The sequence below is a fragment of the Bemisia tabaci genome, chromosome 4 (genome assembly GCF_918797505.1).
Source record: "Bemisia tabaci chromosome 4, PGI_BMITA_v3".
NCBI classification, from domain to species: Eukaryota; Metazoa; Arthropoda; class Insecta; order Hemiptera; family Aleyrodidae; genus Bemisia; species Bemisia tabaci.
The window spans coordinates 44,432,126-44,457,874 of record NC_092796.1 but is presented as its reverse complement, the minus strand read 5'-3'; the positions used below and the strand labels follow the sequence as shown (position 1 = coordinate 44,457,874).

At 41.7% G+C, this 25,749-nt stretch overlaps 2 protein-coding genes across 2 annotated transcripts; both read left to right on the top strand.

Annotated features, from left to right (window-relative positions):
• The first annotated feature begins 728 nt into the window (after positions 1 to 728).
• LOC140224506 (uncharacterized) lies at positions 729 to 4,149 on the top strand. The gene is made up of 4 exons (XM_072299923.1): positions 729 to 1,010; positions 2,765 to 2,837; positions 3,554 to 3,630; positions 4,013 to 4,149. The coding sequence occupies exons 1-4, from the start codon at positions 852 to 854 to the stop codon at positions 4,121 to 4,123; spliced, it is 420 nt and encodes a 139-aa protein (XP_072156024.1). The 5' UTR covers positions 729 to 851; the 3' UTR covers positions 4,124 to 4,149.
• A 1,883-nt stretch (positions 4,150 to 6,032) lies between these two features.
• On the top strand, positions 6,033 to 20,758 carry LOC109037997 (uncharacterized). Its single transcript, XM_072299628.1, has 5 exons — positions 6,033 to 7,777; positions 9,205 to 9,786; positions 10,504 to 11,035; positions 14,610 to 14,941; positions 20,418 to 20,758. The coding sequence occupies exons 1-5, from the start codon at positions 6,080 to 6,082 to the stop codon at positions 20,484 to 20,486; spliced, it is 3,213 nt and encodes a 1,070-aa protein (XP_072155729.1). The 5' UTR covers positions 6,033 to 6,079; the 3' UTR covers positions 20,487 to 20,758.
• Positions 20,759 to 25,749: the final 4,991 nt, after the last annotated feature.

Genomic DNA, 25,749 nt, shown 5'->3' with positions numbered 1-25,749 from the left:
CTTGCTTTCGACGAGAGTAAATTTACTTTTAATTCTCTTAATTTTTAAGCTAAAGAAAAACCAAATGAATCACGCAAGTAAATTTTTCTCAAATTAGCTATTAAAAAAATAAGGTCAAGTTTTATAAGCGTGCATGATGAAACCCTGATAAAAATGATGAATGGGAAAATTTTTTGAGGATCTAGTTACTCCTTGCGACTTCTCTGGTGGGGTGCATGGGAGACCCTGAACTCGTAAAAATCAGTTAGGAGTTCCGGTACCCCCTGTAACTCATTAGAGAAGCCGCTGACTGCTGAGGGCAATTGGATCCTCAAAAATGTTTCCCATTCATAATTTTTAACCGGATTTCATCATGCAGGCTATTGAAACTTGACCAAGGTTTTTTTAGATGGGTAATCGACCCAAACAATCCAAAATTGAGGGTCTAATGAGTTACAGGGGGGACCGGGACCCCTACTGATTTTCACGAGCTCAGGGTCCCCCCTGTAGCCCATCAGGGAAGTCGCTGGGTTCAACGGTATCCTCAAAATTCTTTGGGGCTCATTACCCATGGAAACAACATTTTCCAAGCCTCTACGTCAATTCAGCAAACTTGCATTTTTTGAAGGGGGCTCTTCTCCCGAGCTTTTTTCCGATTACGCTACCGATGATCAAAATTTCGGCTATTAATTCTATACTTGGCAACACTGTCGACAAAAAGAAGAATCTTGCTCCATAGAAACAAATCATGAGTCCATGTTCGACTTTTCATAACCTAAAATCCTTTGATTGTTCGTAAAAAAATTTAAGAAAAAAAAATTGGAACCATGTGACAAAATTTCGACAAAACTGCGGTTCAGCCGTCAAAATTGATGCACAAATTCACAAGAAAATTTTTGCCGTGGCTTCTTCTGCGCATCGTTTTCGTTCTCTTCTGCTTCGCCGAGACAGCCGCCAAGATGAAGCTCAACTATTTCTGCTACTGCCTGTCACTCCAGGTCGGAGTGAACATGCTGGCAGCCATTCACTTCGTAAGTTACCGCTCGTTCAGTTGGTAGTTATTTTATCAATCTATCTTAAGGATGACAGCATTCCATTGTTTTCAAAAGAGAACGATAGATATCACCCAAGTAGCACAAATTGTAATAAGTAGCATTTGCATAGTAAAAATATTGAAATTTCACTTATAGTTGTGTATGTTGCCTAGCTCCTATTTGAAAGGGCCCCATTTCTTGAAACTTAATGCAGTTAACTTGAAATAAATAAGTTGGGTGCTTTTTTCCATTGCATTGCATTTTGCTTATCTTTCTAGCACATGGAGGTCATTTTGTTGATTGTTTAAAATCGGTATAAATCGACTAAATGATGTAAAAATATTGCAATTCAATGGTAAAAAATTACAATTTTATTGAAATCAAATTGCAATTTAATTTCAATATTTTTGTTGCACTGTGCTACTTGGGCTGTGGTCATTGAATGGTCCCTCCATTTGTACTTTACATCGACAGTACCTCCTTACATCCCAATCAGGAGATGGTCTCGGAGCAGGGCCGGATTTAGGGGGTGGCCACATGGGCCGCAGCCCATGGCGGCAAATTTTGCACATTTTTTTTTTTAATGTAGCTATAAAGAAAAATCGGATTCAGAAAAAAAAATACGAACGAGAAAAGGTGACCAAATCTCTCATTTCCGGAGGGTATACACAGAAAAAAATGGATGGTGCTGACGACAGAACCTTTTGTTCATACGGCTCCCACAGTTTCTTTGTTACACTTACAGAACTTTTGGTCGTGGGAAAAGAGTACTCTGTTCCCACGACCAAAAGTTCTGTTCTCACAACAGAAAAGTTCTGTAAGTGTAACAAAGAAACTGTGGGAGCCGTATGAACAAAAGGTTCTGTCGTCAGCACCATCCATTTTTTTCTGTGTATAGCTAATTTTGTCGTCTGCCTGTGATACAATGGATAGCACTTTTAATTAGTCGAGTTAAGACTAAGAGAGAAACCGAACACGGAATTTGGCCTGGAACAGCACGGCGCAGGGAACAATGATGACGAGGACTTGAGATGAAAAGGAGAAACCCTCCTTCGGCGCGGCGGCGGTCGGCATGTAAGACATATTAGCGCCTACGAGACTGCATGAATACTTCACGCATTGCGTCTTACACAGTACGTGGAGAATACTTCACACATTGCGCCAAACACAGCGCAGTCGGCGTGGCGCGGCGGCGGAAGTTAAAATTATTAAACTGTACATTTATGTTTGTTCTTTCATAAATGTTTGGTTCATTTCATACAAATGGAAGGCCTTTTCCGCACAGAGATAGGTTTACGGAACTTAACTTTCGCGCCAAGCTCCGTGAACTTTTGCCAGCAGTGTTGACAGGGCTTTCGCAAAAAATGTGTCAAACACGAGTAAACGCCTCTTATGCACCCCTTCCCCTCCAGCACGTTCACTTGATGGTTTTTATTGAAGTTCCAAAATGAATGAGAGGGGGGCGGCAAAATACAGGCGGCCCATGGCGGCAAGTAAGTAAATCCGGCCCTGCTTCGGAGAATTTAACTGTCTCAGATGGACACAGATTTGACGCGTACGATTGCCGTTGAGAATCCGAAAGAAGCAATGAGCGGCGTTCTTGAGTTTCTTGTGAGCAGGGTAGTGCACCTGCAAAATCAATAACTGGCAATTTTTTGCCACTTCATTGTTTACTTCAACTTTTTTTTCCTTGAATATTTTTACACAAGAAAATCAACACCTATCTACAACGTTTCTATTTTGTTTTTCAGACCATCGCATTTATAGTGCTCCTCTCTTTAAGCTTCACACCCAGGCCATCGAACACACGGGATGATAATCCTCGTAAGTACTTCCCTTTGATTCCAGTCACCTATCACTGTAGAAAATCTAAGCCCCGACTAGAAGTTAAAGGACGTGATTTGAAATAATTTTGATTAGACTACGTTTTGCAATAAGGAAACCTCTTTTCTGGCTCATACATAAAATCACCCATATGCGCGAGGACACTACGCAACGTGCGTTGTTTCTGAAATGAGCCAGAAATAGGGGTTCGACATTGCAAAGAGTAGTCCAATAAAATCTTTGAAAATTACACGCATTATACTTCATGTGTCAGTGAAATTCTTTATATTCACAAAATTGTATTCACGGGTTTTCCGTTGATTAAAATTGAGTTGACATTTTGACACAACGCCGAGATGCCAATTTCCCTACGTAGACGACAGTGAATCGGGTCCTCTTACACCTTTTGTAAATTGATCAGAAGAAAATTATTAGTAGAACTCTTTGATCTTGGTCCGACAAATTCAAAATGTGGGATGCTGAAAGAGAAAAAATTAAATAATCCAAACTGTAAAATGATTATTAATAGAAAAACGACCACATACATTCGCGTAAAATGTATCGAGGATCCTTGTGACCTTGTGTAAAAACTTGCTTTATTGAATCATTTTAAAATGAGAAATCGCTAGGAGAAAAAAAAGTATCATTATTCTACATACATGAAATGAAATGCATGTAGCTCGATACTCAACTTTGAACGAATTTTATGATTACAGTGGCATATTTATTGGTGTACGTGTACCTGACAATTGCCATCATTGCATACAGTATAGCTGTCGTTGCTTCATTTTTGGTAAGTTCCTATGCTCCTTTAAAACAATAGACTCATAATTTCAAAATCAAAAAAAATTATTCTCAAAATATATGTAAACTTATATTTATGAGTCGTAACCAGAGTCATAAATTCATACATTTGTGCACGTTTTTTCGTTAAAAAGTTTCGTCTCGCATTTAAAGATTTGTCGTTTCAGATCATTTCTGTTTCTTCAGCGCCTCAGTATCTTAAAGATTACCAAAATCTGTTAGTTTCCGTTAAATCCTCGCTTGTAAAGGCACCTGATTCTTTCTATACGGTCACAGAAAGGATTCTTCCTCGTACCTACGATCGCATGCAGTTTAACTTTAATTACATTCTGAAGTAGAATAAAGTAAAAAATTGTATCAATTTTTTTCAGGAGTACAAGGTCATGTACAGAACCTCTTATTTTCTGATATTCATTTCGTTCTTATACTGGCTAGTACTCTGTGCTCTTGCTTTTTTCGGAGATCAGCATCTAAGAAGGTAAGCTTTCAGTTAAACTACCGTCCATCTATGAAAAAACCGTCATCTAGAACGTTCAATGTCTTTAATACATGGTCTTGGTCACAGTCACAGTCGTGACAGGGACTGGATACAACTATTCGTGATTGAATGTTGTCTACGTTGCTTACAAGAAATCAGAAGGCGTTGGCTTCTTAATGACCCAAGCGACGCCCAAAACTCCGGTTCAAATTGGTTACAGGTCATTCCATGGGCTCTTAATTTCAAAGCATGTAGGTTTTATGCTGCTGAAGTCGAAAATGACCATAATTTTTCTCCGCGTTATCTACTATTTTTTTCGGAAAATCGAATTTGTTATAAGACTGCTTTTTTAACTGCAAAAACCAAGTATTGTTGGAAAATTCGACTTTTCTGAACATTGGCAGATGACGGAGAAAAACAAGGACCATTTTTTTCCTCTACTGACAGAATAGGCTTCAGTAGGGATTAACCACATCAGATACCCGGGCCGGGGGAGGGAGTGGGGGAGAGAAAATCTCCCGAATATTTTGTGGGACGCATAAATAATGTATCATTTTTACATGGTGGTTTATGGGCCCATTTTTCCATTTGAGCGGAAAGAAACCTTGTTACCAGGAAAAGCAGAATAATCTTAAGATATGTGTCACATTTTTTTGTTGGTTGTATCGCTGATTCCGGGAGTGACATTGCTTTTTCTCTAACGAACACCTCTTCTCCGTCGAATTGGATTCTCCGTAAGAGTTCCGTTTTTCAGGAACTCTCGATTTTCCTAAAAATTGGTGAGATATGGAGAAAAACCAAGATCATTTTTGGAGTTGCGTTGTAAATACATTAAAAACCACCTCCTCATAGAAACCTATAGCGCATTTTTCGGTGTGGATCTGAATCATTAGTTGAAATGTTTACCTTGGTCAACTCTCAGTATGTAGGAAGAAGAATAGCATTTTTCGCTCACTGAGCAAAAATTATTTTCTGTTCCTATCGTGTCTTCCTCCAATTTCCTCTTGCCAAGGTTTTCCCGAGGTTGCGGCACACAGTGGATCGCGAGTCATGGAATTTTTGACTAAAACTGCAAATTTTGTTGTCTATTTCGTCACATTTTAAATTCTAAAGAGCGCTGGTAGCAGAAAAGTTCACGAAGAAACCAATGGAGCCACTTTTAGAATCTTGAAGTTTTGTATAAACGGAGTCGTGAGCGTTTAAAGTTTCTAAATTTTGTCCGATCTCTCCTATTGACTTGATCCTCTGTGCAGCGGCATACAACGTTGACGCAGCGGATTTTCCTGGTCCCTTGAATACAAGTTACAAGTTTTGCCTCCCGTGTCAAAATTAAGCCATAAGTCAACAGAATGGGTCTGTTCCCACAAGAGATACGACTAACTGAGTAGATTTGTCTAAGAAAAAATCGCACAAAAATCACGTTGAGCAGCACACCAGATGTCTAAATGCCACTCCTTGACGCAAAATTTTCACAGTGCACATCGCGCATTTTCAAATTTACCTCGTCTGCAGAAAATTTTTCCTCCGTCTCCGGCAATCAGGCTGAGGAACGTAAGAAAACCTAAACAAAAAAAATGACAAACTTAATAAATCATCTTGCAAACTGTTATTCGAGTTTGATTTCATTTTTTTCGAGCGTTCCTTAATGTCTTATTTTGTCACAAAAACAAATTCTACGAGATTCTACGATGATTCAAAAAAAAAAAAAAAAAAAAAAAAAAAAAAAAAAAAAAACAAGAGGTAAATTTGATAATGTATGGTATACAGTAAGTAAATCGTGTGCTATAGAGTGGATTTTAGTCATTTCTGATCTGCCTACCGTGATTCCCATACGACTTTTCCCTACGAGAAAATCTATTCAGTTGGCTGCATCTCTTGTGTGCAACAAACTCATTATTTTTCGCCGTGTATTATTACTTGTTTTAGTCTTGTTTGCATAGATTACCGATGCGGGCAAAGTATGTGGCTCATCTCGTTCCAAAGAGCAACTTACGTCTCTGGCGACTGCCGGGCTTTCATCCCTCAAAGAGTGGCTCTCGGTCGAGTCAAGCGATACGATTACTTTCCTGGGGATCCGGAATCGGTGACTGAACTCATGGATCCATCGTCCGTCGACTTCAACAAACTTTTTAACCTCAAATTGACCGAGCTGGAACCTATCTCGGGAGGCTCTCGAGACCCTGAGCTTCCAGCTCCGGTGAAGCCCAAAAGAAGAGGCTCGAAGCACGCAACTCCCGGCTTGAACCACACAAGCCTCAGAGAGGAACCTTCATTGTTTCCGAAGAGAAATGAAAGTAATACATACGATAAGCCGTCAAAATTTGAAGATGCCAGCATTTCCCTGAATCCCGATCACACTAAAAAAGCACCCCCACACCCCTTCAAGCCCATTTCAAACATTATCATCGCCACAGACTCGTTTAACCTCACCTCCAGAGATCATTTAAACTCCACCAGCTCATCAAAGTTACCTTCCCACCAGTTCTCAGAATCTGATTTTGATAAACCATCGTCGAGATCTGCGACTCATATATCACACACGCAAAAAATTGATAATCCTAGGATTAAAACTTCAGACTCGAAGCAGAATTTATCAAACGAGAAAAACAATTTCGACGATAAAAATCTAACTTCAATGATCGACACAGAGAAAACCATCCCGTTCATTCAAAATTCCATTGTGAAAAACGAATCGGTCCAAGTTTCATTCTCCACGGAGGCCTTGAAATTGTGCGGGGATGAAAACTGTTCCTCGAGCAAAATGGAAGATTCCACGGAGAGTGTTGTCCTGAATACTAATATTCAAAACGCTCAGCAGCCTACTGAGTTCTCTCAAATTGAAAATTCCACGGAATCTTCTCCGAGTCAAAAAAACGAAGAAATCACCAGTGCTGAGATTATTGGAGACGCAGCCATTCAGCAAGACTCGGACGATTTTTCTCGAAACCAAAAACTTGATGGAAACTCACCGGTCCAAAATCCCTCGGACTTATCCTCGGCTCAAAATATAGGCGTTTTCCCCTCACCCCCAAAACTAAATACCGAGGATCTCCCTTCCAATGAAAACGAAGATTTCACGCTGGCGTCAGATGACATTCTTCCGAGTCAAAGCACGGACGATTCGACTTCGATTCCAACTTTCCCGGACGTAACTTTCAGCGAGAGTACAGAAGACTACGCTACAAGTCCGAATCCCCCAGGCTCCGCTTCGGTCCAAGGAGGCTCAAAATATTTCCCGGTCTACCGAGACCCAGAGGTATCATCCTCCACTGACAACGTCGACGATTTCACTCTATCCGTAGCCAACCTAAATCTCTCGAGTCAAAACTTTGACGATTTTACTGATGTAGTGGATGATTTTACCCTATCCACGACGGCTACTCAAGTAGTAAACGTACTTTCCATCAGTCAACTTGCTGACAATATTTCGACCATCGAGGATTCCTCGTTGGATGGAAACGGTGAGAGTTTATCTTCGAGTGCGAACCCGGAGTATGTTCTTCTCAGCCAGAATGTTGAGGATTCACGTTCGCGGCAGGAGACTGACGGGTTACTGTCCAAGGAGTCATCGTTCAGCCATGCTCTCGGAATCGACGATCCTGCAAGTGTGAACGAATCGCATTTCAAAATCCCGCTAGACGCCTCCTCTGAGCCTGAGGTACCTAGTATTATTATGAAATGTTTGGTTATTTTGAATGCACATAAATGCATATAAATGCATCATATCATCGCTCCTCTGACACATATAGGCATATCTTTATTTCCGCAGCAGCCCTGAAAAGCATAAGGTTACACTAGACTACTAGACTACATTTTGCAATTTGGAACTATAAATTCTAGCCAGGTTTAAAAACAACGTATGTGCCATTAGTTTTCCAATGCACATACTAATTTACATAATAATTACATAATATTTACATAATTTTACATAATTTTCCAGAAGAGCCAGAATGTATGGTTCCAAATTGCAAAATGCAGACCAAATGGAGAGCAGCAGGGCTCATGAGGAAATTGAGACACGCCCTTGCGTTAGAGGGACGACGGCGCGGCGCGGCGTGCTGCCAGCTCGAAACGCGCACTGACGCCTACAAACCCAAGGGGATACTTCAAGCATTGCGCGATGCGTGAAGCAGCCCGTTAGGTTTGTAGGCATCAGTATGCGCATTTCGAGCTGGCGTGACGATACATAGATGGCTTCTTTTAACAATGAAGGCTTTACTTCCGCGTCGACACTCTTCACCAAATAACTATCCTAAGTAACCACATAACTCGCTAATTTACGTCCTGCTACATTACTGATCGGAGTTTGAAATGATGCAACTATTCGGCCCTCGCGGCCGCGTTAAGTATCTTTTCACAATGAAGGCGCCTTCACGATCTTCGTGAAAAAATCACCATGAGCTAGTCGCATTTACACACTAGTTCACGCTGTTATACCGTTGATTGGGTTTTTGAATGATGCAACTATTCAGCCTCCGAAATCGCGCTAGGAAGTATCTTTATACATTGAAGGCGTTACTTGTACGTCGTCACTCTTCATTCAGTAATATACATCCAACCCTATTTACGTTTGTTTGTTTTTAATCTTATTAAAAGAGGGGTATCGATAAGGACATTTTTGAGCCACAAAAACTGAATTATTCCTTAACTCTACGATTTTAAGGTGTATCTTCACCAAATCAACATGATGCATCACGATTTGGTTATAACCGGTTTCTTTTCGAGCCTAACACTGACCTAGAAATGGGTCTGAAGGCTAATTTCGGCAAAAATGCAGATTTTTCGACAATCGACCGCAAACCCGCAGAATCTGCATTTTTTGCCAAAATCGGCCCTCAGACCCATGTTCAGGCCAGTTGCAGACCCAAAACGAAACCGGAAATGACCAGATCATGATGCGGTCCGTAAATAGTAGAAGTTCAATGAGCAAAAAGTTGTGAAATTGAGGAAATTCATGGTGAGTATAAAAAATAGCCCTCATCGATATCCTTTCACTGTCTTAATGTGTCCTGAACCGAATTTTTACATTTTATACCGTCGAGAAGAAGTCCTTATTTACAAATTCGTCCCAAAATTTTGTGACAGGTGGCGGGCGACCCATTATCATTTTACTACAATCAAAAAGACGCCCCTCCTCAAACGATCGATCCCCGCACGGTGACTCTCTTCGTGAAACGCGCTGCTGATAACAGAACCGGTCAAGGCCCGAAAGGCGATCCCTTAAGAAGTGACAACGAAGACCGAGAGAGGGCGCTTCTCGAGCCGGGCGGAGCCAGAGTGACGGAATTCGGAAGAGACAGAGAGGAAAGACTGGAGGCTATAACCATCGAGAACGAAGTTAAAATCCCGCGCCATCAGAACTTGCAGAAAACGAGGAGATTCCCGTCGAACGCGGCTTCGAAGTCGAGCGCGAATCAACGGGAACCAGACTACGGAGGAAGTGGTGACAGCGGCTACACAAGAAATTTTCCAATGCACCCGCGGAGGAAATTTTTTCAGAATCGAGGGCGAGCCAGGTACTTGAATGGCGACTACGCAGCTGCTGAGCCTGAGTTTGACAGTCACCAGGAGAAACCGGGTCTACATTTCGACGAAAATGACCACATGAAAAAGGAGGGCGAAAACGCTAATAATGCCACACGGAGGAGAAACGGAAAAGCTAAGAAGGCAAGAGTTGGGTTTTTATTTTTTAAGATAATAGGTTGCGCTGGTCAAAGAATAGTAAAATAGCATAGGCGGATCTACATGGGGGCGTAGGGGGCTGACGCCCCCCACCATTCGCCAGCAAAAAGTAGGAAGGAAAAGGGAAGAAAGAAAGAAGAGAGGAAAGGAGGAAAGACGAAGGAAAGACGAAGGAAAGACGAAGGAAAGACGCTTGTGTTTGGTAATTGGACGCATTTCTGCCAAACGGAACTATGTGCATTATGACGTGAGCCCTGTTATACATTTACTCTTATGGGACGAAGGGCTCATGTCCTAATGCACACAGTTCCGTTTGATATAAATACGTCCAATTATTCATGACAAAATTGACTCGAGCTTATTAGATGCTCTGAAACGAAAAAATGTTGGGGGAAGCCCCGCGGACACCCCTTCCATCCTTGCCCCCCCCCCCCCGGACATCCCTTTCATCCTTGTCTCCCCCTCCTTCTGGTGCCCCAGTCAACTATGGTAGTACCCCAATTTATTAGGTTACTAACACAAATACACACTACCCCGGCTTGAGTTGCGATGTACTACCTCTATTGATTAGAAATGTCCTTATCATCCATCATTTTGGGGGAGCTTCACAATTTTAGGGGATAGCCCCCAACACTTTTTTCCCCATGTATAATACTCTCTTGAAAAGCGAAAATGGCCCTCTATTAATTTTTCTGTTTGCAGCGGCTCCATCAAAGGCAGAAGAAGCCAACAACGGAACTTCCAGATCATGTGGATAATCCGGAAAGCGACGGTGTGATCGATGAGGACGCAGACTACTACAACGACGGAAACGGTTCACCTCTGAAAGGGGACGAAGGCAAAGGAGCCTCACAACCCCTTATCGCGAAGCCACCCCCGATGCGAACCATTCCTACTTCTGCTGAAACGGTGGCCCAGGTGGACGACGCGGGTATACCTTTGCAGAACTCCAACCCTTACGGATACTTCCCGCCGAGCCTGAAAGAGAAGTCGGCGAACGCTCTGCCGCGGGGCTTCCTGCCATCGGAGGCCATCCCGCCACCCGGCTCCAGGTCTGGAATGGACGCCGCGGTAGACGCCCTCAGGAACCGCGTTCCAGGAGCTGGAAAAGGTTCCAGGGACGGGAGGATCATCACAACCAGCGAGGGTTACGGACAGGGTTTCTGCATCTTCTATTCGGATCCCACGCTTTTCTATAGGGTTGCTTCTTTGGTCCTCTTCTTCACCAACATAGGTAAGAATGTCCTATCGGTTCACTTATTTGCGTATTCATTTTTACTTTTTCGCTACCCTAGGGTAAAGTAGAGTCCCTTTATACTGAGAGTGAAGACAATGTGAATCCATTTCTGATATGTTCCCGTATTTTAGGCCTTCACAGTGTCACAAACGGTAATAAAGATTAAATTTTCACCGATTGCAAAGATTATAATCTGGAATGGACCAGGGAATCACGGGTTCGGCAAGGAACAAACGGAATGAGAGAGGGAACGGAGAAAGGAATTTGAAAATGGGCCGATCAAAGATTACAAAAAACATTCAATTTCTGTAATCTTTATTCCCGTTTGTGACTCCATGAGGGGTGTTGTCTTGACTCTCAGTATAAAGGGACTCTAGGGTAAAGGAAGTATTGTCATCCTGCAATGGGGGGGGGGGGGGGTTGAAATTTCATCATTTCTAGACGTTTCAGGGTCCCAGGAGTCAAAATAACCATACTTGAAAAAAATGCGTGTCCGTCCGTCAGGCGTCCCCCAAATCTGTCTACAGCGATATCTCAGAATCTATTTGTTCGATTTCGTTCAAAATTTGCAGAGAAGACCATGTCTTTGGTCTCTTTATTAATGTGATATAACACTGGAAATTGATGCTAACACAAATTTGAAAAACTTATAAATCAACGGGTAAAGTGAAAAAATGTATGTATTTCCGATTCTGATGTCGTAAATCATCGCTCGTGTTTTATTTTTTAAAAAGTATAACTTTAGTTATCGTTTCTGCGATTTCTCTCCACTCATTAAAAGATTTACCAAAAAAATTCAGTGAGATACTTTATTCTTTAATTCCATGAAAAACTAAAATGTAATCGGGAATTTTAAACTTCACAGTAGAACCACGGGAGCGGGACGAGAGAAAACAAATATACCAGTAGCAGCAAAGAAAAGTGAGAAAAAAATAATTCAGTTTTTTTTTATCCCTTTCACTATTCAATGCTTTTACGCAAGGCATCTACACACAATAGAAAATCAGGAAACAAAATGTAGTCTAGTCGTCAATTAAAACTTATTAGGTCTAATCTACCGACATTTCTTCACACTAAATGGGAGGTTGAACTGTTCCTAAGATCAGGCATTTACCCAAAAGTAAGTTATTGTAGGTAGCGATATTTGGTTTCTAGCTGGAGCGTGTGGTTATATTCTTGGAAATTGCACCATCGCCCCTACATTTGAGATACTTCAATCGTCACCGGTGATGTCATACGGATTGACCTCCTTTTTTCTTCACAAAAGCTGGACGTTAAGGATTACTTCAAAAGTTTCAAGGCTGTGCGTTTCCGAATTATCTAGTCTCAAATTTATCTCTGGAGAGCGGCTCGGGAATAATGAGTTAAATTACTCAAAGAGATCTTAATTTCACAACTGCCGGTAGGAAATCACACTACTGGAATGAGCGTAAAGTATCTACCAAAGTTCGAAAAAAAATGATTGAATTTTGGACATCTTTAACACCAAATGGAGTGAGCTGATATTTCTGTTACTGCTGAATTCAAGGCAGAAATATGTTTCATTCAAACTCCTAAAAATCACTAGATTTTCATTTTTTTTTTTTTTTTTTTTTTTTTTTTTTTTTTTTTTTTTTTTGTTTGTTGGGAAAAAAAGAGTTCTGAGGTGAATAGACGTGCTCGCATCTATCGGCGCGGAATTTCCAAGAATGTAATCCCTAACGTCATAGCTGGAAACGCGCTGTAAAGTGAAAAAATCGGTCGTCTCAACTCTGAACCGGCTGCATGAATTTTCAGTTCTGATCGTGTACACCCTCCTCGTCATTCGGAGCCACCTCCAGAGCTGGGACGAGGATCCAGACGACGACTCGTACTGTTCCTCGGACGAGAGTGACACCTTACGGGAAGGATCCACCGTGATCGACTCTCAACCTTGCGATTCTCAACCCTCCAATAGCGGCCTTCGCGCCGGCGGCGGCGGGGGCAGTAGCAAAAAGCGCAAAAAACTCAAGAAAAAAAGGAGCTGCACTGACTCGATATGCTCGGACTACGTGCCTAAAAGGAAGAAGAGTAAAAAGAGAAAGAAGAAGAAGCCCAAGTGCCTTAGAGTGCCCCGTCCGATTTTCATTACTCAACCCCCACCGATTTGCCCTCCGTGTCCTCCATGCCCGCAGCCGCCTCCATGCCCCGAGATAAGAATACCTCCGTGTCCTACGATACCTCCATGCCCGCCGTGTCCGCAACTTCCAGAGAATCCGTGTCCGTCGGTGCAAATCATGACAAGTCGGCCGCCGTGTCCGCCGCTTTACTGTCCGCCGCAATGTCCGCCGCAATGTCCGCCGCAATGTCCGCCGCAGTGTCCGCCACCACCGCCTCCGTGTCCTCCGCGATCGCTTTTCGCACGCCGCCTCCCTCCTGGCTGCCCTCCCAATGGACCGAACATCAAACGTGAGATGTGACCGCAGCTTTTGCCACTTGAGAAACTCGGGTCGAAAGAATGCCATCAAAAATCTGTAAAACTGGAAACTTCACAAGCCAGAAAATACCCCCTAAAAAGTTTCTAACTCAGAATTTTAATATTCGGTCCTTAAGGCGAGGTCAATATCCAAGAATGTAATACCATTCGCTGCAAGCTAGACAACCTTAACAGCTAAGTAGGTAGGTGTAAAGTCACCTGAGAACTTGAATCTTGAAGCTTGATTTTTGAACGATCTTAATTATTAGGTATTTAATTACATACCTATTTTTATGTTTACTTCGTTAACTGACGTTAGTAAAATTAACGACTATTAAATCAACTTTTGTTCAGATAACGTCGTATGCCCTCATCAAGCTATCCATTTATTAATTAATTTATTAGTTACTTTGGTATGTATCATGTTATGCCGCAATCACACGCTGAATTTGGCAGCTGAATATTGAAGTCAACAGTCATTGCTCAGCAGCTGAAATTTCGCAAATTCGAGATACCTTTATCCAAATGTGTATCAAATCTATTCGAATAGTTGAGACAAATCCGACATTTTCCGATGGTCGTTGAGAATCGTTGCTGAATTTTGCGCGACACGCGCAAAATTCAGGCATCAGGCCGATGACTTCCACATTCAAGCTACATTCAGTTCCCATATTCAGCGAGTGATTGCTGCATGAGGGGTCATGTCAGGTCACTTAATGACGTTACTGACCGCATCTACAAGATAAATGAAAACATGCAGGTGGCATAATGGAGTTTTATGGAGTCTTCGCGCGTGTTTGGTTTACCTTGTTTCCAAATCCGTCTTGATCTTTTTTGACCCTCATGGGCGTAGCTAGGGGGGTCCTGGGGGGGCCTGCCCCCCCCAAAAAAAAAATCTCGTGCCCCCCCCCCCCAGAAAAACGGGATCCTTCATTCCTCACCCTCCCCCCGCTCTCTTCACCACGAGAGGTGGTCCCATGTCCCCCCCCCCTCCAGAAAAATTTCCTAGCTACGCCTCTGTTGACCCTCCAATTTCGTATGCGTCCCTATTAGACGTATGCCCAATCCGATATTTTAGTTATTTTTCAAAACTCAAAAAAGATGTGCCTTTTTTTAACTATTCGACTTTGTTTCAAGCCCTGACGTTGTACACGCTGACGGTAATCATGAGTCACATAAGCGAGATCACGAAGCGACAGTTGATCAGAGACGTATGCCCCCCGAAACCCCCCTGTCCGGCCGTCAAGAAAAGACCGGGCACCCCCGGACCCCCGCGAGGCTACACGCCCTCGCCGATCAGGTCTGTTGATGATCAGAAACTCAGCAAATCCGGTGGTTGGACCCCTTCTAGGAACAGTGATTCTCGATCTCCAACTCGCAGTCAACCCTCCCCGGCGAGACAGGCGGCCGGCTTCTCGCCGGCTCAAAGTCCACCCCGACCCGCCCCCGTCCAGATAGGCAGAAAAGTGGTAAGCTTTATAAGTTTCTTTGTGAAGTAACGTTGAAGTCGCCTGTGGAATATGTACAAAAGATTACTCAAGAGTATTCTGGCCTATGGGCCTGTCGCAAACTTTTGCTTTGGAGCAAAAATAAGAGTTGTTCCTTATAAATAATGTCATCAAAATCACGATGAGCGTATCGGCAAACTCTGAAATGCACTCCTAACTTCACAATCTGCGTAAGAAATTTGCGTTTTTTAAAGATTCTCGCTTCAAAAAGGATACTAAAGCAGAGGTGAACATTTTGTTAGAGAAGTCGTTCCATTTATTGTTATCATGTGGTTAGAGTCATCGCCCCGTCACATGTGTAGTATCCTTGTTGCGTAGTATCCTTGTGAGCACAAGTTGGATAGAATGACTCCTCTAACGTAATGTTCACCTGTGCCGTGGTATCGTTTTTGAAGCGGGTAGCTCGAAAACTCACACATTTCTTACGCAAATTGTGAAGTAAGGAGTGCATTTCAGACTTTGCTGATGCTCAACTTGAGAGCTTTTTTTGAGCTTGGGAGTTGATTTCAGAGAAAATCAGTGGTACCATCGTGTTTTTTGCGAACTTTTACTATGAATCAACAGTCAAATCGCAAATTTCTCACACATGCAACATCTCCATTTCTCAGTCATTTTTGCACGAAATTTCTTGAAAATTTCCAGATCTGATCTCCGATGTGTCCCAAACCATCGATTACCTCAACAGTCAACAGTCATAGGCAACAGTCAACGGTTCCATCGATAAGCCTCTTTGAAGCCCCTAGTTTGTACGTGGGCTGGACGCTTTAAAAGTGTAACTATGATCCTTTATAGGAAACGAGGAACTTTGACTAGAAAAGGACTATGGCTAAATAAATCTTGTTTCCCGGGACCGGAATCGTGGCGCGAGATTATCGTGGTGGGTAGCCAGGGCGTTTGGGAGGGCGGGGAGAGGAGATTCGACAGGGAGGTGGAATGGAACGGGGATTAACAAGTGTCGAAGTCGAACGGTAGTAAAATAAGCTAAGACAACTTGTTGTTTCTGACGCCTGCGCCCTCAGCTCACCGCAATAATTACAGGCCTCCGCTCCGCGCGGCACCGAGCGCACCCGCAGAAAAGGATCGGCCGCGTGGAAACCCTCTCCGCTCTCGCTGTTGCCGCTATCCTCAGGAATTCCAACTTTCGAATCAGAACACTGTTTAACACTGTGACTCACGCATTATGAGGAGGAAAAGGAAATTTAAATTTAGGGAGAAAAGCGTTCCGAGGTTTATGGGTGGGCCAAAATTCTTGCGTGTAGTCTAAAGGGACCGTTCATAAATTATGCTCTAGAGTAATGCTCAGTAAGTAATGCTCAGCTGCAGTAGAGTGTTCTAGAGTAGAGTCCCTTTATACCCAGAGTTAAGACAACTCGATTATCAGCTGACTGGCAGCCGGCCTTGGCTGGCCATGGAGGCCGAAACGAGTGCATCCAAACGAACGATATTGAGGGATAAGGATCAGGAATCCTGCGATGTCTGTCACACAAAAACAACAACAACAACAAATTGATCAATTAAAAAGAAAATGAGATTGGTTTGTGAATAATTTCTTAATCTATTTTCATTTTGGACCGATGGAAATAACAATTTACTCTTGATAAACCACAATTAGGTAATTAATATTTTCATTATTCTTGTTCACATTCGAGGTACCGCTATCTTGGTACACTCGTTTCGGCCTCCATGAGCGAGAACCAATCAGAATTGGATTTTTTTTAGGCCACTTTCAGCCCAACCAAAAGTGAGTTGTCTTAACTCTGGGTATAAAGGGACTCTACTCTAGAGGGGAGACAGCCATGCTTTACGCTGCGTTACAGTGAGGAAGGGGGTCAGTGCCTTACGTAAGCCTCGCTATTGGTAAAAAACACACAAAATCTAAAAAAGTTTGCACAATGTCGCGCTGGTTGCCAGACGATCGCGGCAGGTTGACATTTCTAATCTGGCGTTAAAGTCTCCAAGCAGAGTTGCCGTGTTCTTTTTTCTTTGATTGTGCGGCAGAAACTGCCCTCATGGCATGGCAGGGGCCAAGGAGTCATATGAGTATGAGTAGTACATAAATCTAACTTCAACTAGGGGTTAAAGTTCTCCTGCTGAAAATTCAAAGTCGAGAGAAAATATTCTTGACTTGGAATTAGTCGTTAAACTGTCCTTAACATTGAGCCCTACAGAGGAATAAGATTTCAAACCTCGTTTTTTCGGTTCGAGCTTGATGCGTTTCTAGGGGTGTGGCGTGATTTGCGATGTATCGATCGATCTGCCATTTATACCTATGGAAAAGGATCGATAAACAGGGTGTTCGCAACGAACGCCAATAATCGATTCTTTACCATAGCCTCAATGGGAAAGTATCGAGAATCTATCATTCACGCCTCGCCTCTATCACATGGAAGTTTTCTGTAATTTGATGTCAGAACCAGAATGCGCTTCTCCAGCACTTTTCGTTATTAATATGTAACCCTTATTTAGTTAAGATGAATTAATTTACCTAGGTCTTGGAGAAGAGAATCTTAATGGAGGCTGCGTCTTCCGCTTGTATGCATCCTAAAAAAGCGGAACCGAGAGGGCCGAAACTTCTCGATGATACTTATCCGTGTTTATTAATTAATTCATCGATCCAAGCATGAGACCACAGAGGTGGTCTTATTAATTATCGACACAAAAGCGTCTCGCTGGGCTGCTCAGAAACAGTGAGCTGTAATTAAGATGCGGCCGGTGGCCGTCTATTGCATCCGATCAACCGATCATAATGGTAAAATGCGTTATTAATTATTCTCAACCGGCGACCTCTAACTTGAATCTCAAGTGTTTACTGGCTCTACCTCCCTCAGAGAGCGTACCACTTTTCGAATTCAATCCAAGCATTCAAAATGCGAGTTTCTCATTTTTATTTTGCATCAAATCCTCATTCTACTCTTTCCTCTCCTCCCTGGATCGTTGCTTTGTTTTCATCTTTATTCCTCTTCTTGTTCTCATCTTTACTCCTCTTCTTGTTCGTATCTTTATTTCTCTTCTTTTCCTCCTTTTTCTATTCCAATCTTCCTCTTCCTTTCTCGCTTATTTTTAAATGCGATAACGTCAATTTACGTAATGTGGTCTTAGAATCAACCTGTTGTGTAACTGGGAATTCTCTGGGCTGCGACGTGACCAAACCATCTACGGGTGCTCCAAGCTTGTAGTAAATCGCTTTGCTATTCTGAAATGGGCCAGAAATAGTGGTTTCTAATTGTAAAATGTAATACATCTGTTCCTCACAATCGAATACTTCAATACAGACCATGGAATCAGGGTTCGAAACTCACCTTTGAGTTTTAGGAGCCATGTGGCGCATCAAGCCCGATTTTTAGGCGCCATTGAAGATTTTTTAGGGGCCAAATTGACTTTTTGCTCATATACTACGGCGCATTTAGTGAAAAGTTAGACGCAAGATGTTTTCGTAACAGAACAAGTAGGTAGCTGTAGGGGAGGCAAAAGCCCCACCGTGCCGCAGCGAAATTGCGCGCTCAACATGGCGTTTACCTGCTCGCTTTTCGCGAGTTCAATCCGGTGCCTTGCGTCGAAATTTCGAATAATCACCTGATATGAAAATTCAGATTTTTAGGGAGCAATTTTTAGGGGCCATTTTGGCGCAGAGCCTTCATTTTTTAGGCGCGATGGCCGACCTTTCAGGCGCATTTGGCGCGTTGGCGCCGGTGAGTTTCGAAACTGCATGGAATGTGTCAGACGTTCTGTTCAACCGGAATCGTCTGTAAGGAAATCTAAAGAGTTTTCTGCGCACGAAAGCTGGCTCGAGCAGCCTTACCCGCCGCGCCAACGACGATACCCCCGAGCCACGGGTGTAAAAATACATAATTGATATCGATAGAGATATAGCCTGGGTTAATTAGGCACCGCATGCGTGTAACAGTGGGAGCTGCGCCTGCCCAGGGCTCCAGCGCCGGGGGCCGCCGCGTAGAATTGAGTTATTATCACACCGGAGCCGAGCGGGCCGCGCAGCGAGGTGCTCCATGATTATTGTTCCTCTCGGAGTTAGCAATAGCTATTAATTAACATTAGCAGCTATCAGCGAGCATAGGTGGTCCGTGTCATTTCGGCGCTCTGCCGCGCATTTGTGCAGAGCGCTCCCTACTGGAGTGGAATGCGCCCAAGCTTGCCGATGGGGTGAAACTCTTTGCCCGTCTTGCTACCGGTTTCCGGATATGGGAGCCACGAGGTGTTCAATGCATCTGTCGCAGGCAAATAGTGAAATCAGGCATTTTGTCAAATGCCTAGGCAGATAGTTGAATTTTGATGGTCTATAAAATTTTGTGAGTTCATGGCGAAGAGCTATATAGCGAGTTTTCAATATTTTTTGAAAAATAACTCATCAAACCTACGAACTCTTCTTGTTTCTTCCTCTTTAATTGCCTCTCATATTTTTAAATGATGAAATTCTAAAAATTCTGTATTTTATAACATGCTGAAAATTTCCAGATAAGTGTCTGCCGGGAGCTAAAAATCGTTTAAAATACTGTCTTGTGATGCAAATTTTTACTGAGAATTTTTTCTTACGGGGTCAATCAATTATTTTGTCTAAAATTAGGAAAAGAATCAGAATTTCAATCTTGGCTAAAATATTTGACTATTTGCCTAGGTATTTGTCAAAATACCCGATTTTACTATTTGCCTGCGACACATCCATGTGTCGACAAAAGTTTCATTTGAGTGCTCACATACAGGGTGTCCCAAAGTGTTTTTTTTTTTTTTTTTTTTTTTTTTTTTTTTTTTTTTTTTTGCGACTGCAAATAAATATACAATTAAATACAAGATTGGGTCCGTAGTGGAGCCCCCCTCCCCTTTAGAGATCCATCCACTCCCCCAAAACCCTCCTCATCATATGATGTCGGTTTTTAGAGGCCAATAATGTAGTTAGCGTATGTGAGAACATAATTGTCGTCGCAATCAAGATAAATCGGTTTTTTGGCCCTGAAGTTTGGGCCCCGAACTTTGATGGGCTGTAACACTGAAGGGAGAGGGGATTTGGGACACCCTGAACGACAGCCATGGTACACTTTGCGTTATAATGAAGAGAGCAGTAACAGCCGAATTTTTGGAATCCAGAATTCTTCAAAATCCTATCAATATAATTAAAATGAATTCGCAACAGCAGGAAAATTTATCATAAAAAAATTCGATAGTTATCAGAGAGCAGTGACTGTCCAAAAATATGTGTTGCCATTTCAGACAATACAGCAGTATATGTTCTCATCGTCACGAAAGAGATCTGTAATTTTATGTATTCGGGTGCAAAATGGTGCTTTTTAAACCTGTAATCTGATGATCGAGCGATTAAACCTTACACTTACATGCAAACATATATTTCCCAGCAGTCATCGTCTTTCATTTTTTGAGCTATTCTATTTTAACCGTTTTCATTTTGTATACTTTTATTTTTTTCCAGAGTTTCAACGTCATGAATGATGATGAGTACAGTAGTAGTTCTGAAGAACCTTACGAATCAAGGAGGTAGAAACTGAAATGAGGTCGGAGTCATTATGTTAATTTAACAGGGTCAACCATTGCGGATGAAATTCCCATTAAATCTCGGTGGTTCGGCCTAAAAAGTGATCCCAACAATATTGCTGTGACTCCCTAAATTATGTACGTCTTGTAAATTATTGTGATGTCTGTTATTCACTAGCAGCTAGTAGTATGCTGCTATTTTTAGGAGTTTTTAATGTCCATGGCCTACTTGCGATGTAAATATTCCAATTATAGCGGTTGTCTTAGTTTGCATACAAACGTGTGTTTTTGGTTTTTTTTTTTCGAGGTAAGTAGTAGTTCTAATTTTACCTTTAAGCGTTGACATTTTATGACTAGACAGTGGAGTCGCTTTGAACGCTTATAGTATTCTTCAATGATGCGCATTATGGTTGAAACTTTGACTCAATGTTTCCCCGGGTTATGTGTTTAAAATCAAAAAAGTAATTTGATTTTTCAGTTCAAGGCATTATTTTTCCAACTCCGTCACATTTATTTGATATAATGTTAAAATGTTAGCTATGGTAGCTACTACGAGTATTACGAACACAAGTAAAACCGAAGCACTCCTAACTTATCTTAACTGCTTCCATTCACTATATCTACATGCTTTGTCATACCAGTTCAGGATGGTTTTTTGCACAATTGACTCTCCTTTCGTTAAAAGACTATCGGGCACGCAGCAGATTGAATCAATTTTGCAATATGGAACAACTATTTCGAACTCATTTTAGAAACAACATTGTATGCTATCAGTTTCCCCGTACAGATGAGTGCTTTTAAAGATGAGCTATGAACAGTGATTCCTAATTGCAAAATATAGTTCAAATGTAGTTGAGTCACCTGAGACGCACGTAGATAGGGTGGGCTTGCGAATTAAACGAGACTGCACAGAAAAACAACAGTTAGACGGAGTACAATTGATCACTTTGTGGCACATACAGATGAGAGCACCGACCCTCATTCTTCTGGGAAACATACTTTTAGTGACTCCTTTGTTTCGAGTCCTTAACACGAACTTGCACAACGGGAATATCATCTAAGTTCACAACAATCGGTAATTCAGGACAGCGCCATCTTCTTGCACTCATGTCTCTAATTATTCTTAGCATTGTGCAATGCGGAAAATGTTGGACTTCCTTTAATAGTTGGAACTGCTATGATCTCAAACCTCTCAATCAGTGGAACGTTTATCTCTGATTTTTTTTTCTTGCTGTCAATATTTCATTTACCTGCTAAAAATGGGGAAAAAGCTTACTTGTTTTTGGTAAACATTCATCAGTTCAAATTGTATTCACATCACTTAAATTTTCTCCTGAAATCAGTAGAGAAGCTCTACTCATATTGGCACAATTTTTTCAATTTCCTTAACGTGCTTTTGATTTTAACTACAAAATTTAAAGTCGCAGTCGACGATGCACATCTCTGTCATGACAAGGGAAACGCCACTTGAACTTTCAAACGTTGCCAAGTTTTGCATGTGCAAAATGTTTATCCTTGAGGTTAGTTATGTATATGTTTCCTTAAAAATTTCAGATACTTTGGATCAAATTGCAAATAAATGTGTCCAAAAAATTGGAAGAGAAATATTCGCAAGTTCTCCAGAGAATTTGTATTTGATCAAAATAATTTTGGCCACGTCCGACGGGATTTCACCCCCAGCTTGATAGAAGTATTCTGCCTAAAATTTAAAAATTACCTTCCTAATTTGGAATTTGCATCGAATAACTTACATTTCGTTTGACAGCCAGTTGACCCACAGGTAATTTGATCCACACAGGTATGATCTACGACATTTTTTACCCATGCAAATGTTTAACTACCGCAAAATCCACTAAAGATTGAAGATTCTCGAGTGCAAATTAAAGGTCATATAAGGTGATCCCCGGTCAAGATCAGTGCCCCTAAATTTTTTCGCAAGGATCGATGGTGATTTTCAACTGTAAGTCATGTACAGGTCATGAAATCCACATCAAATAGTGTATGGGTTAAAAAAAGTGTTTGTACAGAAGATTGCTCGCAGTGGGTAAAATTTACTGTGAGTAAAAATTTATTGTGGGTAAAAATTATTGTGAGTAAAATTTTGTTGTGGCACTCAAGATGAAATCACAAGACGCCATTTACCAGATGACCTCCGGATCGATAGGCGAGGATGGCGATTAGGTGCGTCGCAGAGTGCCCGGGCGCGCTGTATAGCGACTCGAATGTATGTGTAAAAGTTTATGCAAGTCAAATTTGTCGTCCTGAGGAAAAAATACCGTATGAGCTGTTAGACGTTGCCAAATCTCCTCCGATAAAATATTATATTTTGAAGAAAGTTATGTATATTCATCCTTAAAAATGTCAGATATTTTAGATTAAATTGCGACCAAAATTGTCGGAAATTTGGAAGAAAAATATTCAGAATTTTCTCAGTAAATTCAGGTTTTATCGAAGGAAGTGTGGTATCGTCTGCAGGCTCATACGGCGTTTTTCCTCAGCACGGCAGAGGTGTCCTGTGAATCAATTAGTTTTAGTAGGCCAAGTGTCGGCACATACTTTTGACACCCTATTAACACTCTGGACAAGGTTAAACGCGTGACCAGCGCTGTCGTGCTAAGGAAAAACGCCGTAAGAACCTTCAGGCGTTGCCAAATTTCTTTTGATAAAACATTAATTTTCGGGTAGACAAATGAACATCCCCCCCCCAATTTTTCAGATAATTTTGTTCGTTATTCTACCTAAAGTTCCTGAAAATTTCAATGAAAAATATTCATAACCTCCCTCGATAATTAACATTTTATTGAAAGAAATTTGGCAGCTCTCAAATGCTCATACGGCGTTCTTCCTTAGCACGTCAGAGCGCCGCTTTGAGATAATAAATCGGAAAACGATGAACCACCCTGGATTGTGTGAAGTGCGCCAAGTGGTGTGAATGGTAGGTGTCCGGCTGTGGGAACTCGGAGTGACCCCAAGGCAGAGTGATTGAGTCGCCGCATCAGGCATGAGGCATCAGGTCGGGGGCACAATTGACATCAAGTTGAGTCCTCGGATGACAATTAATGAACAAGACATCCAGGTGGTCTTTAAGGCGTCTTCAGAGTCGGCACTCCAGCGCGGCGGCGGTTCCTTCTCCCCGCGGCCTCATTGTGCCCCCGTCAACGCGTGCCCACGTTGCCATTCGGGGGAGGCTCCTCCATAAGAATGGATACAATCCGAGGTAGAAGGAAATCCGTCTCGTTTAAATTCGCCGCGCTGGCGTCACATGGAGACGAAAGACAGTGATCCCTGACTGTGGCGAGGCGTGCTTTGCGATGTATCGATTGATCTGCCATTTAAACAAATGGAAAACTATCGATAAACAGGGTATTCGCAACTGACCCCTTATCGATCCTTTATCATAGCTTTCAATAGAGAAATATGGATTCTTGATCAATCAGTCCTCGCCACTGCTTTAACAGGTATGATGGAAACAGGCAGAAGGGAAGAGCCCTTAACCCAACACTGGAAAAAAAACACATTGGATCTAGAGTCCAGATTCTTAAAAACATCGACAAGAAAAAGTACTCTTGATTCAATCAGAATCTAGCTTAAATTAAGAACCAAGCCTCTTAATTTAAGCGGATTTCGTTTTGATTCAAGCAAAAATCCGATTGAATCAAGAGTATTTTTTCTTGTCAATGTTTTCAAGAGTTTCGACTCTAGATCCAATGTGTTTTTTTTTCCAGTGAAGTCGAACGGACTCGGTCTTATGACTTCAACCGTATGTTGGATGAGATGAGGATGCATCAATTGAAAGAGAAGCAGCAAGGGTAGAGAGAAAAGAAGAAGAACAGGGAAACCAGAGGGGAAAAAGGGGAAGAAGGAAGGAGGAGAGGAAAAAGAGGATGAGGAAAATATACAATAAAAGAGAAGAGGAGAAAGAAGAAGGAACAAGATATAGAGGAAACAAAAGAAGTAGAAAATGAAGTGGAGAAGTAATAATAGAAAGATAAAAAAGAAAGTAGAAGAGGAAAGAGCAGATGATGGAGAAAAATGAGAATAGAAGAGAATGAAGAGAATTATGAAAAAGGAGGGATAAGAAAAAGAGAAGTAAGAAGAGTATTTTTCTTTGTCTTTTTCTTCTCCTGTTTCTCCTTTTTTACCTTTATAATTTCCCTGCTGTCCCTACTCTTCCTATTGCTGTATTTCCCTGTTCTTCCCATCCTTCTTATTTTCTCTGTTGTATTTATATCCCCTTCTTTTCCTCTTTTCCTTCCACTCCTTCATCTCTTCCTTCTCCTTCGCCTCCCTCTTTCCTTGTTTTCCCAACAAACCCAAACCCAAGGAGGACGCAATCTTTGGTTTTAACCCCTTTTAAATCGATATTTTACAGTCAAACACGTCCAATTTTGAGCGTTTGGTTGCGAATACACTACGCTGCAGCAGAGTAAAAGCACAAAATATAAATGAATAATTAAAAAGCTTTGGAAATAATTAAATTAGACACGGAACCACCTTAATATTTTCAAAACCTACGTTATATTTTCCTTTTATACATACATTTTTTTCATCAATTTAAATGAGAATAATCCGTGCAGAGCGTGCAAACATTTCAAAATCATGAATTGAAAAACGCTGACTCCGCGAGTTTAAATATTATAGCTTACTACAGAGCAAAATGCGCACTGGCGCCTACAAACCTAACGGGATACTTCACGCGTCGCGCAATGCGTGAAGTATCCCTGTTAGGTTTGTAGGCGCCTATGCGCGTGTTACGCTGGTCGCCCGCCGCGCCGCGCCGCGGAGTGCTACGGCGTTTCAAGCAACTATTTCGCGACATAGGTGCTGCACAATATCATACGAGATTGAAGGCGCTCCAACGTATCAATAATGACAAGCTTCTTTTAAGGGTACAGAGCTTTCCATGCAAAATAAATCAAGATACTACGTTACAAAAAGAAAGCGGTAATCTAAAAAACTCACTTAGTCCTAGCATCCGTATTTAATAACTTTTAGCATAATTTTTGAATTTCATTAGAGAAAAATGTGGCTCGATTTAGGCAGAAACATTATTGAGTATGCCGTCAAGAAGATTTTATTTTGAATCAAGAATTAAATAGCTGAATGAAATCGGGTTTCTGCTTGATGTAAGTGACTGTTCTTTTTATTTAAGCATCCTTTTTTCTCTAAACAGGCACTATTTTCTTTATTGATTTATAAGGCTTCTCGGCGGTAAATTTGAGCATATTCCTGCTTAAATCAAGTCACTTTTTCCTCTAATTAAGTTCAAG

Bases quoted from the DNA above. Each gene is read 5' to 3' on its own strand.
- LOC109037997 (XM_072299628.1), top strand. From the start codon at position 6,080: ATGTGGCTCATCTCGTTCCAAAGAGCAACTTACGTCTCTGGCGACTGC. The intron at 7,778-9,204 runs GTACCTAGTATT...ATTTTGTGACAG, and splicing joins ACGCCTCCTCTGAGCCTGAG to GTGGCGGGCGACCCATTATC. The intron at 9,787-10,503 runs GCAAGAGTTGGG...TTCTGTTTGCAG, and splicing joins GAAACGGAAAAGCTAAGAAG to CGGCTCCATCAAAGGCAGAA.
- LOC140224506 (XM_072299923.1), top strand. From the start codon at position 852: ATGCACAAATTCACAAGAAAATTTTTGCCGTGGCTTCTTCTGCGCATC. The intron at 2,838-3,553 runs GTAAGTACTTCC...TTATGATTACAG, and splicing joins CACACGGGATGATAATCCTC to TGGCATATTTATTGGTGTAC. The intron at 3,631-4,012 runs GTAAGTTCCTAT...AATTTTTTTCAG, and splicing joins CTGTCGTTGCTTCATTTTTG to GAGTACAAGGTCATGTACAG.